General features: G+C 41.2%; 1 protein-coding gene across 1 annotated transcript in view; it reads left to right on the top strand.

The window, feature by feature from the left end:
- The window catches only part of ADAM12 (ADAM metallopeptidase domain 12), a 389,351-nt gene that overhangs the window by 42,222 nt on the left and 327,373 nt on the right, over nucleotides 1-19,756 (top strand). The window contains exon 2 of the mRNA XM_060125655.1: nucleotides 18,337-18,473. Within this exon, the coding sequence (XP_059981638.1) occupies nucleotides 18,337-18,473 (137 nt within the window). The remainder of the gene's footprint in view (nucleotides 1-18,336; nucleotides 18,474-19,756) is intronic.

Below are 19,756 nucleotides of genomic sequence, written 5' to 3'. Positions count from 1 at the left end.
GGATTGGCTAGTTCTCTTGTCTGTAGGAATAGGTCAGAACAGAGCTGGGTGTTACTGAGAGGAAACTGCTGGAAAATTCTTTTATTTTTTTAATCAATTTTTTTATTGGAGTATAGTTGATTTACAATGTTGTGTGAGTTTCGGCTGTACAGCAAAGTGAATCGGTTATACATATACATATATCCACTCTTTTTCAGATTATTTTCCAATATAGGTCATTACAGGGTATTGAGTAGAGTTCCCTGTGCTATACAGTAGGTTCTTATTAGTTATTTATTTTATATATAGTAGTGTGTACATGTCAATCCCAATCCCCCAATTTATCCACCCCCCTTAGTAACCATAAATTTGTTTTCTACATCTGTGACTCTATTTCTGTCTTACAAATAAGTTCATTTGTGTCATTTTTTTAGATTCCGCATATAAGCGATATCATATGATATTTGTCTTTCTCTGTCTGACTTCACTCAGTATGACCATCTCTAGGTCCATCCACGTCACTGCAAATGGCATTATTTTGTTCTTTTTTAATGGCTAAGTAATATTCCATTATGTATACATACCACATCTTCTTTATCCATTCATCATTGATGGACATTTAGGTTGCTTCCATGTCCTGGATATTGTAAATAGTACAGCAATGAACATTAGGGGTGCATGTATCTCTTCGAATTATGGTTTTCTCTGGATATATGCTCAGGAGTGGGACAGCTGGATCATATGGTAGCTCTATTTTTACGTTTTCAAGGAACCTCCACACTGTTCTCCCTAGTGGCTGTACCAATTTACATTCCCACCAATAGTGTAGGAGGGTTCCGTTTTCTCCACACCCTCTCCAGCATTTATTATTTGTAGATTTTTTGATGATGGCCATTCTGACTGGTGTGAGGTGATTCCTCATTGTAGTTCTGATTTGTATTTCTCTAATAATTAGTGATGTTGAGCATCTTTTCATGTGCTTTTTGGCTATCTGCATGTCTTCTTTTTTTAAATTTAATTAATTTATTTTTTATACAGCAGGTTCTTATTAGTTATCCATTTTATACATATTAGTGTATACATGTCAATCCCAATCTCCCAATTCATCCCACCACCACCACACACCCCCACCTTTCTCCCCTTGGTGTCCACATTTGTCCTCTACATCTGTGTCTCTATTTCTGCCTTGCTAACCGATCCATCTGTACCATTTTTCTGCATTCTACATATATGCATTAAGGTACGATATTTGTTTTTCTATTTCTGACTTATTTCACTCTGTATGACAGTCTCTACATCCATCCACATCTCTACAAATGACCCAATTTCTTTCCTTTAATGGCTGAGTAATGTTCCATTGTATATATGTACCACATCTTTATCCATTAGTCTGTAGATGGGCATTTAGGTTGCTTCCATGATCTGGCTATTGCACATAGTGCTGCAGTGAACGTTGGGGTGCATGTGACTTTTTGAATTATGGTTTTCTCTGGGTATATGCCCAGTAGTGAGATTGCTGGGTCATATGGTAATTCTATTTTTAGTTTTTATAAGGAACCTCCATACTGTTCTTTATAGTGGCTGTATCAATTTACATTCCCACCAACAGTACAAAGGATTCCCTTTTCTCCACACCCTCTACAGCATTTGTTGTTTGTAGATTTTCTGATGATGCCCATTCTAACTGGTGCGAGATGATACCTCATTGTAGTTTTGATTTGCATTTCTCTAACAGTTAGTGATGTTGAGTAGCTTTTCATGTGCCTCTTGGCCATCCGTATGTCTTCTTTGGAGAAATGTCTATTTAGGTCTTCTGCCCATTTTTGGATTAGGTTGTTTGTTTTTTTAATATTGAGCTTCATGAGCTGTTTATATATTTTGGAGATTAATCCTTTGTCTGTTGATTCATTTGCAAATATTTGCTCCCATTCTGAGGGTTGTATTTTTATCTTGTTTATGGTTTCCTTTGCTGTGCAAAAGCTTTTAAGTTTCATTAGGTTCCATTTGTTTATTTTTGTTTTTATTTCCATTAGTCTAGGAGGTGGGTCAAAAAAGATTTTGCTGGGATTTATGTCAAAGGGTGTTCTTCCTATGTTTTCCTCTAAGAGTTTTATAGTGTCTGGTCTTATCCTTAGGTCTTTAATCCATTTTGAGTTAATTTCTGTGTGTAGTGTTAGGTAGTGTTTTAATTTCATTCTTTTACATGTAGCTGCCCAGTTTTCCCAGCACCACTTATTGAAGAGACTGTCTTTTCTCCATTGTATATCCTTCCCTCCTTTGTCATAGATTAGTTGACCACAGGTGTGTGGGTTTATCTGTGGGCTTTCTATCCTGTTCCATTGATCTATATTTCTGTCTTTGTGACAATACCATATTGTCTTGATTATTGTAGCTTTGTAATATAGTCTGAAGTCAGGGAGTCTGACTCCTCCAGCTCCATTTCTTCCCCTCAAGATTGCTTTGGCTGTTCAGGACCTTTTGTGTCTCCATACAAATTTTAAGATTGTTTTGTCCTAGTTCTGTGAAAAATGCCATTGGTAATTTGATAGGGATTGCACTGAATATGTAGGTTGCTTTGGGTAGTATCGTCATTTTCGTAATATTGATTTTTCCAATCCAAGAACATGGTATATCTCTCCATCTGCTTGTGTCATCTCTGATTTCTTTCATCAGTGTCTTACAGTTTTCTGAGTACAGTTCTTTTACCTCCTTAGGTAGGTTTATTCCTAGGTATTTTATTCTTTTTGTTGCAATTGTGAATGGGATTGCTTCCTTAATTTCTCTTTCTGATCTTTCATTGTTAGTGTATAGGAATGCAAGAGATTTCTGTGCATTAATTCTGTATCCTGCAACTTTATGAAATTCATTGATTAGCTCTAGTAGTTTTCTAGTGGCATCTTTAGGATTATCTGTGTACAGTATCATGTCATCTGCAGTGACAGTTTTACTTTTTCTTTTCCAATTTGTATTCCTTTTATTTCTTTTTCTTCTCTGATTGCCATGGCTAGGACTTCTGAAACTATGTTGAATATAGTGGCAAGAGTGGATATCCTTGTCTTGTTCCTGATATTAGAGGAAATGCTTTCAGTTTTCACCATCGAGAATGATGTTTGCTGTGGGTTTGTTGTATATGGCCTTTACTATGTTGAGGTAGGTTCCCTCTATGCCCACTTTCTGGAGAGCTTTTATCATAAATGGGTGTTGAATATTGTTAAAAACTTTTTCTGCATCTATTGAGATGATCATATGGTTTTTATTCTTCAATTTGTTGCTATGGTGTATCACAGTGATTGATTTGCATATATTGAAGAATCCTTGCCTCCATCGGATAAATGCCACTTGAACATGGTGTATGATCCTTTTAATGTGTTGTTGGATTCTGTTTGCTAGTATTTTGTTGAGGATTTTTGCATCAGTGATATTGGTTTGTAATTTTCTTTTTCTGTAGTATCTTTGTCTGGTTTTGGTATCAGGGTGATGGTGGCCTCATAGTATGAGTTTTGGAGTGTTCCTTTGCAGTTTTTTGGAAGAGTTTGAGAAGGATGGGTTAGAGATTTAGCTCTTCTCTAAAGGTTTGATGGAATTCACTTGTGAAACCATCTGGTCCTGGACTTTTGTTTGTTGGAAGATTTTTAATCAGTTTCATTTTCATTGCTTGTGATTGTCTGTTCATATTTTCTATTTCTTCCTGTTTCTTCAGTCATGGAAGGTTATACCTTTCTAAGAATTTGTCCATTTCTTCCAGGTTGTCCATTTTATTGACATAGAGTTGCTTGTAGTAGTCTCTTATGATACTTTGGTGGTGTCCATTGTAACTTCTCCTCTTTCATTTCTAATTTTATTGATTTGAGTCCTCTCCCTCTTTTTCTTGATGAGTCTGGCTAAAGGCTTATCAGTCTTGTTTATCTCCTTAAAGAACCAGCTTCTGGCTTTATTGATCTTTGCTATTGTTTTCTTTGTTTCTATTTCATTTATTTCTGCTCTGATCTTTATGATTTCTTCCCTTCTACTAACTTTGGGTTTTGTTTGTTCTTCTTTCTCTAATTCCTTTAGGTGTAAGGTTAGATTATTTCTTTGTGATTTTTCTTGTTTCTTGAGGTAGGATTATATTGCTATAACCTTCCCTCTTAGAACTGCCTTTGCTGCATCCCATAGGTTTTGAATTGTCATGTTTTCGTTGTCATTTGTCTCTAGGTATTTTTTGATTTCCTCTGATTTCATCAGTGATCTCTTGGTTATTTAATAATGTATTGTTTAGCCTCCATGTGTTTGTGTTTTTTACAGGTTTTTTTTCCCTGTAATTGATTTCTTATCTCAGAGCGTTGTGGTCGGAAGAGATGCTTGATATGATTTCGATTTTCTTAAATTTACTGAGGCTTGATTTGTGCCCCAAGATGTGATCTGTCCTGGAGAATGTGCCGTGTGCACTTGAGAAGACAATGTAACCTGCTGTTTTCAGATGGAATGTCCTATAAATATCAATTAAATCTATCTGGTCTATTGTGTCATTTAAAGCTTGTGTTTCCTTATTAATTTTCCATCTGTATGATCTGTCCATTGGTGTAAGTGAGGTATTAAAGTCCCCCACTACTACTGTGTTACTGTTGTTTCCCTCTTTTATTGCTGTTAGCATTTCCCTTATGTATGGAGGTGCTCCTATGTTGGGTGCATAAATATTTACAGTTGTTATATCTTCTTCTTGGATTGATCCCTTGATCATTATGTAGTGTCCTTCCTTGTCTCTGGCAACATTCTTTATTTTAAAGTCTATTTTATCTGATATGAGTATTGCTATTCCACCTTTCTTTTCATTTCCATTTGCATGGAATATCTTTTTCCATCTCCTCACTTTCAATCTGTATGTGTCCCTAGGCCTGAAGTTGGTCTCTTGTAGACAGTGTATATGGGTCTTGTTTTTGTATCCATTCAGCAAGCTTGTGTCTTTTGGTTGGAGCATTTAATCCATTCACATTTAAGGTAATTATCGATATGTATGTTCCTATTACCATTTTCTTAATTGTTTTGGGTTTGTTTTGTAGGTCCTTTTATTCTCTTGTGTTTCCTGCCTAGAGAAGTTCCTTTAGCATTTGCTGTAGAGCTGGTTTGGTGGTGCTGGATTCTCTTAGCTTTTACTTGTTTGTAAAGGTTTTGATTTTTCTGTCGTATGTGAATGAGATCCTTGCTGGGTAGAGTAATCTTGGTTGTAGGTTTTTCCCTTTCATGACTTTAAATATATAGTGCCACTCCCTTCTGGCTTGTAGAGTTTCTGCTGAGAAATCAGCTGTTAACCTTATGGGAGTTCCCTTGTATGTTATTTGTCGTTTTTCCCTTGTGGCTTGTAATAATTTTTCTTTGTGTTTAACTTTTGTCAGTTTGATTACTATGCGTCTCAGCACGTTTCTCCTTGGATTTATCCTGCCTGGGACTGTCTATGCTTCCTGGACTTGGGTGGCTCTTTCCTTTCCCACGTTAAGGAAGTTCTCAACTATAATCTCTTCAAATATTTTCACAGGTCCTTTCTCTCTCTTTTCTCCTTCTGGGACCCCTATAAAGCGAATGTTGTTGCATTTAATGTTGTCCCAGAAGTCTCTTAGGCTGTCTTCGTTTCTTTTCATTCTTATTTCTTTACTCTGTTCCGTGGCAGTGAATTCCACCATTCTGTCTTCCAGGTCAGTTATCTGTTCTTTCACCTCAGTTATTCTGCTATTGATTCCTTCTAGTGCATTTTTCATTTCAGTTATTGTATTATCCTTCTCTGCTTGTTTGTTCTTTAATTCTTCTAGGTCTTTGTTAAACTTTTCTTGCATCTTCTCAATCTTAGCCTCCATTCTTTTTCTGAGGTCCTGGATCATCTTCAGTATCATTATTCTGAATTCTTTTTCTGGAAGGTTGCCTCTCTCCAGTTCATTTAGTTGTTTTTCTGGGGTTTTACCTTGTTCCTTCATCTGCTACATAGTCCTGTCCCTTTTCATTTTGTCTGTTTTTCTGTGAATGTGGTTTTCATTCCACTGGCTGCAGGATTGTAGTTCTTGCTTCTGCTGTCTGCCCTCTGGTAGATGAGTCTGTCTGAAGAGGATTGTGCAAGCTTCCTGAGGGAAGGGACTCATCGTTGGTAGAGCTGAGTGTTGCTCTGGTGGGCAGTGTTCAGAAAAACTTTAATCCTCTTGTCCGCTGATGGGTGGGGCTGAGTTCCCTCCCTGTTGGTTGTTTGGCCTGAGGCACCCCAGCACTGCAGCCTACAGGCTCTTTGGTGGAGCTGATGGTGGACTCCAGGAGGGCTTGTGCCAAGGAGCACTTCCCAGAACTTCTGCTGCCAGTGTCCTTGTCCCCACAGTGAGCCAGAGCCACCCCCCCCCACCTCTGCAGGAGACCCTCCAACACCAGCAGGTAGGTCTGGTTCAGTCTCCTATGGGGTCACTGCTCCTTCCTCTGGGTACCGATGCACACACTACTTTGTGTGTGCCCTCCAAGAGTGGAGTCTCTGTTTCCCCCAGTCCTGTCGAAGTCCTGCAGTCAAATCCCGCTAGCCTTCAAAGTCTGATTCTCTAGGAATTCCTCCTCCCATTGCCGGACCCCCAGATTGGAAAGTCTGACGTGGGGCTCAGAACCTTCACTCCAGTGGGTGGACTTCTGTGGTATAAGTGTTCTCCAGTTTGTGAGTCACCCACCCAGCGGTTATGGGATTTGATTTTATTGTGATTGTGCCCCTCCTACTGTCTCATTGTGGCTTCTCCTTTGTCTTTGGATGCGGAGTATCTTTTTTTTGGTGAGTTCCAGTGTCTTCCTGTTGATGTTTGTTCAGCAGTTAGTTGTGATTCCAGTGCTCTCGCAAGAGGGAGTGAGCGCACGTCCTTCTACTCTGCCATCTTGAACCAATCCTGGAAAATTCTTAAGCTGAACAGTTTTCTTTACTTTTTTGACTTTATCTGTGTGAGGTGAAGCAAAGACTTAAAGACAGGTAAGCACCTTGATCAGTTTCAACAAACTGAGAACAAAAGTATTTCTAATCAAAATTGTTGAACACCATCCTAGCTCATTCTAGAAGCCTAGTCAATTTGTCAAATCACATAGAGCTAAAACTTCTCTGAGCTCAGGACTCCAATCCTATGTCATGATCATTTGGGGTGTCCTGTTTGACTATTTAAATTAGGGCCCCCCGAATTCAGTGGGCAAAGTTAATAACTAGAAAATTCAAGTCATAAAAATCGTATCGGCACCTGCCTCCTGATAGCCACACTTTCCTTCCCCTTGGTCATTATGACTTAGGCAGGTGTTCCCTAACTTAGCAACCTCCATCCTCACTCTCCTTCAAGTCCAAGACTCCGTCTCTTGCCCTGTTCCTCCCCACCATCCGGCCCAAGCCACAGTCTCCCTACAATTGAGTTCCCAGCAGGTGGAGAAGTGGAGAAGGGGAAGTTCCTGAAGCAGGGACAGGAGGTAGAGGATATGGCCATGGTATTGTATTGTGGAATTCTGAACATATTTTCTCATAAACACACATGGGGTTTAGGTCTATAAGCTCTTCCCCGAGTGAAAACTTAGAGCATTTTTCTCATAAAGAAAGTGAAGTGTTTCTAAATGGTGGTATGAGGGTCAAGCACATTGTGAGTTCATAAGTGTTGCAGAACCAGCCTTCAAAAACTCCCCAAGTCTGTAGAAAAGGCATTCAAGTTCCAGTAATCAGCCTGCACTTATACTCTTGGTGTGCAGCTGAGTTCCTGCTGGGATTTAGTGCTCCCTTGGTTAGCATGGCAGGTACACATTTCTAGTAGAGAAGGAAGTGTCAGGCTTCCGTGATGACAGTTTCTATTCTAGTCCCTTAGTTCTCTGTTCTGATCTTAATTTAGCTTTTCAAGGAAGGTTTCCTGCCGGGAAGATAATGAGCAAAATGCTTTAGATGAGGATTCTGGTTGACTTGCCAGTTCCTTTTCATTAAAAATAAGTAAGTTGGAATTCTGGCTTATAAATAAGGCTCATGTGGCTTTGGTTCTGCGCAGCAACCTGTAAGGAGCCAGACGTTTCTGGGTGAGCTAAAGGTCAGTCACCCGTCAGAACCTCCATGATGAGAACCATGCCTCGGGACCCCTGCCTGGTATTGTCATGATCCCAAGGTCATGTGAACTTTTACTTTGTTTGGTAATAATTCATTAAATTGGTACATGTCTGCGTATGAGGACATAGCAGTAAATTAGACAAATAAGGCCCCTATCACTTGCCATTTTAGATTTGGGGGTGGGGTGGAGGAAACAAAAGGGGAAATAAACAAATTTGGATGCCAGTAAGTGCTATAAAAGGAACAAAATAGGATGATGGGCTGGAGAGAAGCTTCAGATGGAAGGAAGGGTATGAATTAGGGCAGCCCGTCTGAGGTGGTAATGTCTGAGCTGAGACATAAGTCATGAGATTTGCGGGCGAGCAGAGGTTTGAGAGTAGGGTCTTCTCAGGAGAGGGAACAGCAAATGCAAAGGACAATGAGGTAGGACATAGCTGGACATATGAAGGGTCAGAAGGGTGGTCAGTGTAGTCACAGCACAGGTGGCAAGATGGAGCTCTCAGGGCATGAGGTCCCAGAACTTATAGGACTCAGGAAGGCATGTGTATTTTATTCCGAGTGTTTCCTGACCAGAGTGATTGTTTGTTTATCGTATGATGTGGCTGGAGCATAGATCCTTGAACTTGGCTGTCTGGGTTCACTTCCTGGCTTCACAATTTTTTGGACATGGGTGAGTTTCCTAACTTCTCTGTGCCTCAGTTTCTTCATCTACTAAGTGGGGAAAAACATCCTAGGGCTGTTGTGAAGTTTAAACAGGTGAAATTTATAAAAGATTAGAATGCGGTTTGGTGCATAGCACTTGCTTAACTCGTGTTCACCACTGTAATCTAGAAATGTTTATTAGTTATGGAATCTGTGCTCAACATTGCATTTTGCCCTATGAATAGTTTTCATCTATCCGTTCTTCTCCAGTCTTCACACACTCCATTCTCAGGCAGAGAATTCTTCCAAACTGAATTAGATTTACGCTGCATAAAATCCTATGATGCCTTTCAACTGTACTCAGATAAAATCCAAGCACTGTCTTAGCGGGCCCAGCATGCTCTAGGCCTCGTCTACCCTCTATACTTCTGCTCATACCTCCGTCCATCCCATTCCTCACTCCATTTTAGCCATACTGACCCTTTCTGCTCTAGAGCACGCTAAGCTCTCTACTGCCTTATGGCATTTGTGTTCACGTTCTCTTGATGGAAAACCTTGCTGTAGACTTTTGTTCTTATCAAATGTATCCTCTCCTTTAAGATTGGAGGAGGGGGAGCCTGTAGGTGATGAGGCTACAAAGAAGGGTTCAGCTAGAAAGTAGAGTTTTTAGAAAACAGAAGGAAGCAAAATCAAAGCACAAAATACCCAACTGGAGTTGTTGAATGTGGGGATTAAAAAAAAAGACCATGCCCAAGATGTCGCCCAGCCACATGACTTAAGGAGTGGTGGTGAATGGTGCTGGCTCTGGAAAGACATGTAGGATGGAAAATGTTTTGTTTTCTAATTGGGGGATGGAGGGAAACATTTGGTTGAGTTTGAGGTGACGACGGTGACAAGACATTGAAATTGGTGTCCAGCAGATATTGTGATACAGACTGCGCTTGGATGAATTGGCCAGATGGAAAAATATTGATTTGGGCAACATCAGTTTAAAAATTAATGAGTTCTCTCAGGGACAGTAAGAGTAGGGAGGGAAGATCAGTTCCAAGAGCTGAGACTTGGGAGGTGTTCAAGTCCCCCCAGGAGGAAAGGAGGCAGGGGAAAGGAGTATGAGTGGAGAAGCGAGCCCTGGTTGAAGAAGTGGGATAGGGAGGGTGGGAGGGAGGGAGACGCAAGAGGGAAGAGATATGGGAACATATGTATATGTATAACTGATTCACTTTGTTATAAAGCAGAAACTAACACACCATTGTAAAGCAGTTATACTCCAATAAAGATGTTAAAAAAAAAAAAAAAAAAAGAAAGCCAGAGTCACTAAGTGCTGCTGAGTTGGGAGTATATTTCAGCAGGAGGTGGTCGATGATGACAGTGGTGCAACGAGGATATTAGTGCCCTTAGATGGCACGGGGTCTTTAGCATAGATGCTAAATGGCTGCTCTCTCATTGTTTAATTCCATCTAGTAGGTTTACAGTAGTGAATGGGATAAACAAGTTTCTATTTTTGTCCTTTTGCTGTTCACTTCCAAAATTTGCTCCTGGGGTAAGAATTTAATAATTGGTTCCATTTTTCCCTTACCTTATTTCTTGCAAAGTCAATTTTGGAAAATTCTGACCCCTGTCCTCCACCCCCAGAAATATTACAGATGAATTCCTGCAGCACGTCTTTGTCCCTGTGATGAAGGACAAAGTGAATGGCTGCATTTGAAATGCAAAGGCCTTGGGTTTTGTCATTAATTCTGCCATTTATTATTGGGAAACATTAGAAATAACCTATATAACTTTGTAGTTCGGTTTCACCATTCATAAAATAGGACTTGCATTAGCTTCCACTGACCAGCAAAGGAATATAAAAATATAAGTTAATGTTGTAAGTGACCTTGCTTCCCACAGATAGAAGACACTTGAGACATGAAAAATTATTTTTATGTGTAGTAGAGACAACTTGTGCTTGGAATATTAATCCATTTGAAACATTTATGGGAAGAAATAACTAGCTTTCTTTGAATTTTGAAATGACGTATAAAATATCGTTTGAAAATTGTAATTGTTCCATAGTACTTGATTGCTCTCATTTCCAAATGGGCTGTGTCCTCAGAAATGCCCAGGGCTGTGCATCTGTGATGCCAGGAAAGCTGGTAAGAAAGTAAAACGTCATAAATCAGTTGATTTGTCATCATGAGTCCAAATGATTGATTTTTAAAATTTTTTATCCATCATAAAAGTAACATGTCTGATTATAGAAAAATCAGAGTTACACGCAAACATAAAGAAGAAACACAATGAATTCATAGCCCTAATGCTCAGAAGAAAACCTGCAAGAGCATTTTGGTGTCTTCATTTCCAAAGACTGATTAAAAAAAACAAAAACTAAAACTAATCTAAATGGCAGCCACCTATGCTTTGCGTCCACGATGTCACTTGGTTCTCTTGCCAGCCCTCTGCGGTGGACACTGGTTGGTGGCCTTCCTGGACATGTAAAGGATTTGCGTATCAAGGAGGGCAGGAGACTGGCCCAAGAGCATCCATGTAGCCTGTGGGGGGATGCACAGTGCCTCTTCTGACTCAAAATACCGCAGCTTCTTCCCTTATATGAGGCTATGTCTTGATAAATCAGCCTTCCGGTGTAGATAATTACAATCTTAAGGTCTGAGCAAATCTGGTTCTGTTTCAACATACTTTTATCAAAGTAGTTATGTGACTGTCACTTGGTGTCACCTTCCTAAACCAACTTTTAATTTCTGTACCATTTCAGAGCCTCGTAGCCAATAACCAAAAAAAAAAATCCAGTTTTTATAGCAACTTGTTTCTATGTTCCGTAGACTTCCCTGGAGGTACTTAGAGGGGCCTTTCTACTGCCTAAGGCTCAACTACTTTTACATAACCTCTGCCTTCTTATACTCTAGGAAACCTTGTCAATTGCTTTATGCTTTTCACTTGACGGCAGTCACCGCATCTTTCCTCCATCTGAACAAATAACAATGTTAGAAGAGAGATGAAGGGTAAAGACTCCAGTTCGCTGGTATTTGGAGCCATGAGCGATAACAGCCATTCATCTCTGAGCCTTTTGATACTGAATTGCTCTAGAATGACATTCTTCTTGCAAGATGTAGATTAGATCTTTAACTGATTATTAATAGACTTTATTTTAAAGGATAGTTTTATATTTACAGGAAAATGGAGAAGACAATATAGAGAGTTCCCCTACACCCCATAACCAGTTTCCCCTATTATTAACATCTTACCTGAGTATTGTACAATTGTTACAATTAATGAACCGATATTGACATAATATTTTAAACTACAGTTCATACTTTATTCCAGTCTCCTTACTTTTTACCCAATGTCCTTTTTCTGTTCCTCAGTCCCAGGCAGGATTCCACAATATGTTTAGTCATTATGTCTCCTTAGGCTCCTCTTGGCTGTGACAATTTCGATGACATTGATAGTTTTGAGGTGTGCTGGTCAAATCTATTGTAGGATGCACTGTATTGGCATTTGTCTCAAGATTAGATTGGGGTTATGGTTTTTAGGGATTAAGATCACAGAGGTAAAGCGTCATTTTCATCATATCCTATGAAGAGTACATCCCAACAACAGGACTACGGTTGTTGACGTTGACCTTTATCATCTGGGTGACATAGTGTTTTTCAGGTTTTTCCACCGTAGACTTACTCTTTTTTAGATTAACTTTTGCCATGGTTCTTTTTAAACATCCTCGAGCTATACCATTTAAAAATCACATCCCCCAGGCTTCCCTGGTGGCACAGTGGTTAAGAATCCGCCTGCCACTGCAGGGGACATGGGTTCGAGCCCTGGTCTGGGAAGATCTCACATGCCGCGGAACACCTAAGCCCGTGTGCCACAACTACTGAGCCTGTGCTCTAGAGCCCATGAACCACAACTACTGAGCCCACGTGCCACAACTACTGAAGCCCGTGTGCCTAGAGCCCATGCTCCACAACAAGAGAAACCACTGCAATGAGAAGCCCGTGCACCGCAATGAAGAGTAGCTACCTCTCGCCACAACTAGAGAAAACTCGTGCACAGCAACGAAGACCCAACGCAGCCAAAAATAAAGAAAACAATTAAAATTTTTAAAAATTAAAACTAAAAATCACATCCCTAATTATCACCCATGGAGTCTGCAGATGAGATGAGAGATTGACGTTGTTATTTGGAAAAGACTATAGATAGGAATCTGAACCAAGGAGATAGATTTGTCCTTTATGGGAATGTTGCCACCATATTTCTCTGAACCAAGATGCTGCTCAGTCAATTTTATAAGATTTTCTTTAGCTCTCAGATATTTGGAGCTAATAAAAGTGCTTTATGCATTACCAGGGCCTTGTCCCCAGATTCTTTTGCAGTTCATAATGGTTGCCTCAATTTTTTCCCCCCAGCTAGATTTTCTAAGGAATATTTATCTTTTTTAAAATTAATTAATTAATTCATTTATTTTTGGCTGCATTGGGTCTTTGTTGCTGCGCACGGGCTTTTCTCTAGTTGCGGTGAGCGGGGGCTACTCTTCGTTGCAGCGCGTGGGCTTCTCATTGTGGTGGCTTCTCTTGTTGGGGAGCACGGGCTCTAGGCATGCGGGCTTCACTAGTTGTGGCACGGGGGCTCAGTAGTTGTGGCTTGTGGGCTCTAGAGCGCAGGCTCAGTAGTTGTGGCGCATGGGCTTAGTTGCTCCACGGCACGTGGGATCTTCCCTGACCAGGGCACAAACCCATGTCCCCTGCATTGGCAGGTGGATTCTTAACCACTGTGCCACCAGGGAAGCCCAGGAATATTTATCTTAATCCTACTTTTGGTACCTCAGATTAATTCTCCTCTCTTAGGTTCATGTAGGGAATGATAGTGATTTCCCTTTAAAGCCAGAATTCCAGGCATGATGTTTTAAGTTTTGTCTTGACTAGTAATCTTATTAGAGGTTGTTACCCCAGTGGCCCATTGGGCAGCTTGAATGGATACCCACCAAGTAAGTACCTAAATGTCCACATTTTCTAATGATGGATATGAAGTTGTCATCTTCACACTATTAGCATGGTTTGGTTGGAGAACCACTGTCTAGGAGTCTGGAAACTTGGATTCTGACATCCTAGTCTGATCTTATACGTTAAGCTTTTCAAAAGCCCTTTGACTACACTGACTTATTTGAGCTTCCTTGACCCTATGAGAATTAGTGGGGGAGAGAACATGGTCCCCATTTTGTAAAGGGCAGAACCTCAGATGCACACTTTGACTGAGGGCAGTAAATCAAAGAGGAGTCAAGACCAGAGCCAAGTCTTGTGGCTCCAAGGTGTTCATGGTTCATGATCGCAGAACTCCGTGTCCATCTTCACCTCTGATGAGCTGAAGCCCTTAGGTGGGCATTAGGGTGGTCCGGACCTCCCTTAGTAAGCTAGGCCAAGGGGGCTTGGCCGGAGCAGAAACGAGGCAAGACTTCCATGGGCAGCTAGGCTCTGGGTGATTCACACGGAGGGGAGATCTGAAGTCACTTTTGGGGGTGTCTTCATTGCTGGCTTTTCTAAGACCTTAAAAGCCATGGCTGTAAAGATTCTTGCCTAAGGAACTGGGTCTGTAACTTCCCTTTTCACCAGGCATAATCAGGTCTGAAGATGACAAACTCAGACAAGCAAAGAAGGCACACACATCCCTCATGGGAAAGCAGAGCTGATTGTCACAGACGAGAATCGTGGTAGGAACCCAAATATTCTAATATGCTTTTTTTCCACCATGAGACTGAAGCAAACTGGCCATTTTATCAAAAGGACGAGTCATGTATCTGGTTACTCAACAGACAGAAAGCTGGAAGTTCCTCCTCCAGATAAGCTATTCACATTCACATTTTTTATTTAGTCAACTGAGTTTTGTTGATGCCCAAATATTTGGAAAAACAAAATGTGTACAAACTGTATATTTTCTAAGGTCATATTTTTTTCCCCTGGGTTTCCAGGGCTTGAATGTGTGGCCTGCTTTTATGGTTTGTCAACAAGATCACTCCATAAAATGCATTCTGATATCTCACAGCTGTGTATAATTTATTCTGTCTATCCATGCAGCACAAATAAAATTTTTATTTGCATCATCTAAAAGAAATACCAGTGTATAAATACATAAGCAAAGCTCATAAGAAACCATCTTCTGACTCCATATACTGCTGGGGGGATATTGTGCAACCATTAAAAAAGCCGAGAGATGGCTTCATTATCCATGTAGATAGATCATAAATACTGTACTCAGCAAATAGTATAGTTATTCAATTTCTTTAAAAGGTTGCACAACATTCCCCAAGTGCTGGCAGAGTCTGCCTCTCAATTCTCCTTGGGATATTTAGAAAATAAAGCCTCTTAGAGGGGGAAAAAAAATCAGCCCCGAAGGACTTCTTTTGATTAAGACGTTGGAATATGTAGGTGAAAAGGGAAATGTTCAGTGGTTGGAACACTTTGCCTTTAGGAGAGTGAGTAACTGTCTTTCTCTGCTCCTAGGAGTCTTGGAGGATAAAGGTCCAGGGGACTAAGAATGTTCTTTATATTTGGTTCATGCAGCTTCAGTTTGATGATCGAACAGGAAACCCCATGAAGGTGCCCTGCCCAGCTTCCCCCAAGTCAAGGATGTGGCCTTGCTGCCTCTCCTGGTTCCCCGACTGGCAGAGGCAACCAAGAGACCTGGATTTCATGGCCGCATCTCTTTCTGCTGAGACAGGCAGCTTCTGAATGAGTCCTATTAAATGTGAAGACATTTTCTCTAGGTCGCTGAGGCCTGGGTGATAATCTTCCATGCCTTCGAGCATTGCGGCCGGAATAGCCATGAAAACCGTGGCGTCTTCTGCGGCCGGGTGGTGGGTGATCCAGAACTCCGGTTTTAGGTCTAACAAGCCTTGGGCAATTGGATTTGCGATGAAGTACTCAATTTAACAACCTACTTGCGTTGGAAACTTAAGCTAGCAGAACTGCCAGGAGTAGCTTATAATCAAATTGGTTTGTTTATGTAGAGGAAATCTGAAAATGTTTGCAGTCACTTTCTGAACAGTTTTACCTGACTTTTCAGAAGATTAACATGTCAGCCAGGGTAACTCTTGGCACGTGGCATGGTTTTCACTGGCTGAGGGGAAAGTTCAGACGGATCTGCCGTTTTCACCCCATAATTGTGGGTATTTCAAAGCCTTCTTAATCCAATTCAAACAACACACCAGCACTCTTTCAAGATAAGTTCAGTTAATTGCACTTAGTCCTGCTCTGCAGGAGCTGTGTAACTGGATCGGAACTCACATTGTTTCAGTAAATTCCAACATGGGAATCCCACTGAGGGTCCTGAGTAAGAGACCCGGGGCTTGGTAAAGCTTAGAGAGCAATGCCGATAAAACCAGTTGGTGTTCTTCACGCTTCCTGTGTATGACCAACCTCGGGCCTCCCCGCCCTTTGCCTCGTTTTATGGAAAAGGAACGCACTTGCTGACCATCTGCTGACGTGTTCTTTCCGCGGCTCTGGATGGGGCTGGAAGGTTCTCATCTTCACGTCTCATTTCTATGCTTCCCATCCCAACAAATAAAGGTCTTTCCTCCCTGTGCATCAGAAGTAGCCACCCCCCCACTCTACCACCACCTTGTTTTTCTCATTAAATTTTATTTCGAAATCATTTTAGATTTACAGAAGAGTTACAAGGACAGCATGTAGCCCTGTTGTTTCAGGGTCCTGGTTACTCTCTGAAATGGTCTTATTCATTCAGCCGTCTCTCTCCCAATATAATAATACAGGTCACGAGGGCAGCTTGATGTGTGTCCCTCTCTTAGATATACAGGATGGAGAGAACCAAGTGTGCTGGGACGAAGCTGTATTTAAGAGACGAGGGTCTCCACAGTGTAGGCAGAGGGGGCTGGCTCCAGGTGACAAGAGGGTGTCCTGGGCTGAAGCAGGAAGAATGGGCTTTTTGAATGGAAGACATCAGGTCTAGAGGGCCCATCATAAGGCGAGCACTTAATAGATAGTTGGTGAACGAGTGAGTGAGTGAATGAATGAACAAACAGATAAGTGGGCCAACGACTGGACCAGGACTGATGGCTAATACGTGGTCGGGTTGGTAGTGATGCTGGGGTGTGTCTTACTCCAAAACCCATGCTTGTAACGACTCTGCACCATCTTGGAGCACATTGAAGGGCATGAAATCAAGCCACTGGGTGAAGTTCATTTATTCAAGGTCTCTGTGCGATCAGTGACTGCCCCCTCTGCAGCCAGGAAAGACTTCTGATGAATTCCATGCAGACAGCCATTCTTTCCTCCATCCTGCCCTCCACTGATGTCCACAGATGTCACCACCTGGAGCCAGCCCCCTCCGCTTGCACGGCTGGAACCCTCATCTCTCCAACACAGGTTCATCCCTGAAAACTCAGCTCATCCCAGCCCTGAGACCACAAGGCCTGCTCTCCTTGCTCCCCGGGCCCATGGTCCTCTCTCTCCCTCTAGTGCCCCATGTGGCCGACGGCCCCAGCTCATCCCCTCTGCCATTGGCCATAGTCCCAACTTTCGGTTCATCCTTGGTCCCTTGGCGCTCAACAACTGAGAGTTTTAAACGCTTCGTAACCAGCTTGAGAATTTTCCAGAGAGGCTGTGTCAGACAGTTAATACTCAAGTAGTAATCCTTTTGTAACCTGAATAGAACTGCAGACTTCCACACGGAGGATGATAAAATGGTGTGGATTTAAAAGTATTTGGGGACCTGTAAAATGTCTAGGATTAAAATTTCAATACCATTTGTGCCCAAAAATGCGAACTTTTTAGTAACTTGAAACTGTGGTGTTGTGACTCAGGTCTGAAAATTATGAGTCCTGGTTGAAGAAATGGGAATCACATGTGAGGAATCAGCTCCTGTCCTTTACCTTGAGGGATAGACTGTGGTCACACCGAATAGCAGGAGGGTGACCTCATAGGGGAGCTAGCCCGGAGAAATTACCGTATTTGTTAAGAAAGCAGTACACTCCCCGGAGGAGAAAAATGTTACCCTTTCCATTAGGATTGTTTATGGAAATGGGGCTACACTGGACCTGGGTCAGTATATTAGCTGGTTTGACAGTACCCCAGGAAACAAGATCACATAATAGTTGATAGAACGACTTGATTTTTTTTTTTTCCGTGAACCAGTCTAGTCAGTCTGAACTTGACAAATTAATTTTGTCTATAGAATCACTCCCATAAGTACATAAAATTAGCCTCCATGAGTACAGAGAGCAGAGTTGGCATTGTGTTGAACTGATTCGCTGGAACTTAAGTAAATGGATTTAGTCTTAATATAGCTAAAGCCCTGAGACTTTAACTAGAGCTGATCTTAGGCAAAGCATTAATTCATCATTTAAAAAGTCACGGCTCGTGGGTTTTTGTTGCTCGTCGAAGGACAGAATTATATACTTTGACTATGCTAATCACCCAGCACATGCCACAGGGCTTGAAGGAAAAAATTAGCTCTTGTTTTCTTTGTTACAAGATTTTTTATGTTCGATTGACAGAGAACTAATCAGTTTTAACACTTGGCTATGATTTAATAGATTATGGTGTTTCCCTGGCCTTATTCAACTTACAGATATTTTCATTGAGTCATTGATGTCATACTTCTGATGCTAAACTCTTCCGGACTGGAATAAGCATGGGGATTTTTTCTTTGTGTTGTAGGGGTGAACTTGGGAAGCAGATTCGTACCTTCCGTGCAACAGGCCGGCACGAGGGACGGGAGAGGAGCTTACGAAGTGGTCAGTGCCTCTCTTTTGAATGGAGACCCGTGGAACCCAGTGACAAACGCAGACACAAAGGTCAGTTTTTTTGGTTTTGTTTTTCTTCTTGACTTTTCAATGACTGAAGTTTAAAAATCACATTAACTGCGTTAATATTCTCTTATTCAGGTTTTGTCTTTATTTTAATTCCAACTTTATCCTTCCTTATAAAGTGAAATCTTCATTATGAAGAAGATAAAATACAGACTGGTTTTGATGTGACAGTTCTGATGAGTCTCTCAACCCTGTTTGTGTCTGTGGAAGCTTACTTTTTCAAGCACACACCAGGGATAACATTTCCAGATATACAGCTTTCAGCTCATTTTACCTGAGTGCTGGATCTTTTTCTATATTCATGTCTATTTCATTAACATTTCAGTTTTATCGATCAATTACTGGTAGAAACATTTTAATGCAACTTTTTAAATTTATTTATTTTTGGCTGTGTTGGGTCTTCCTTGCTGTGCGTGGGCTTCCTCTAGTTGCCGTGAGCGGGGGCTACTCTTTGTTGCAGTGCACGGGCTTCTCATTGTGGTGGCTTCTCTTGTTGCAGAGCACGGGCTCTAGGCGCTGTGGGCTTCAGTAGTCGTGGCACGTGGGCTCAGTAGTTGTGGCTCATGGGCTCTAGAGCGTAGGCTCAGTAGTTGTGGCACACGGGCTTAGTTGCTCCACGGCATGTGGGATCTTCCTAGACCAGGGCTTGAACCCGTGTCCCCTGCATTGGCAGACAGATTCTTAACCACTGCGCCACCAGGGAAGTCTCTGTAATGAGTTTTAATGCAGTTTTATGCTTTGTTTACTTTGACACATGTTTGATTTGAGTCTTCTATGATGTAAAAGAATAATATAAAATAATTGAAATATTAGTGATGAAATTTCATATTTTGATGAGTTTTGTCTGACAAATATAAGTGAGTTTCTTAAATTTCAGAATTGTTGGAACAGTTGGAAAGGGATAAAATCTATAGAAATATGAGCTCTTTGGAGAGATCATACAGATGGCTTTGTCCTTGTGTTATGTGGAACTATTTTTAGAGTATTTTTTATAATAGAAAACAGATTTTTTTAAAAGAGCAGTTGAGATTGTGAAAATGTTCTGTAGTGTTCTGGAAGGGCTGCAGTGGGCCACCTTTGTGTCCATAATGATAATATGATTTACATCATTATTTTATTTTCTAAAGAGGCTTTCAGCTGAAAGTGAGCATTCAGAAAGGTTGGGTTAAAGGAGCCAAATGCCAGATCTAAACTTTTTCAGTATTTCTGCTTCATGGAGACTGTTGCAGCTGGAATATACAAAGTATAAGTCAATCACGGTGACACTG

Source organism: Lagenorhynchus albirostris, chromosome 16 (genome assembly GCF_949774975.1).
Source record: "Lagenorhynchus albirostris chromosome 16, mLagAlb1.1, whole genome shotgun sequence".
Classification (NCBI taxonomy): domain Eukaryota; kingdom Metazoa; phylum Chordata; class Mammalia; order Artiodactyla; family Delphinidae; genus Lagenorhynchus; species Lagenorhynchus albirostris.
Note: the sequence above shows the minus strand (reverse complement) of the source record. Positions and strands in the feature narration are given on the sequence as shown.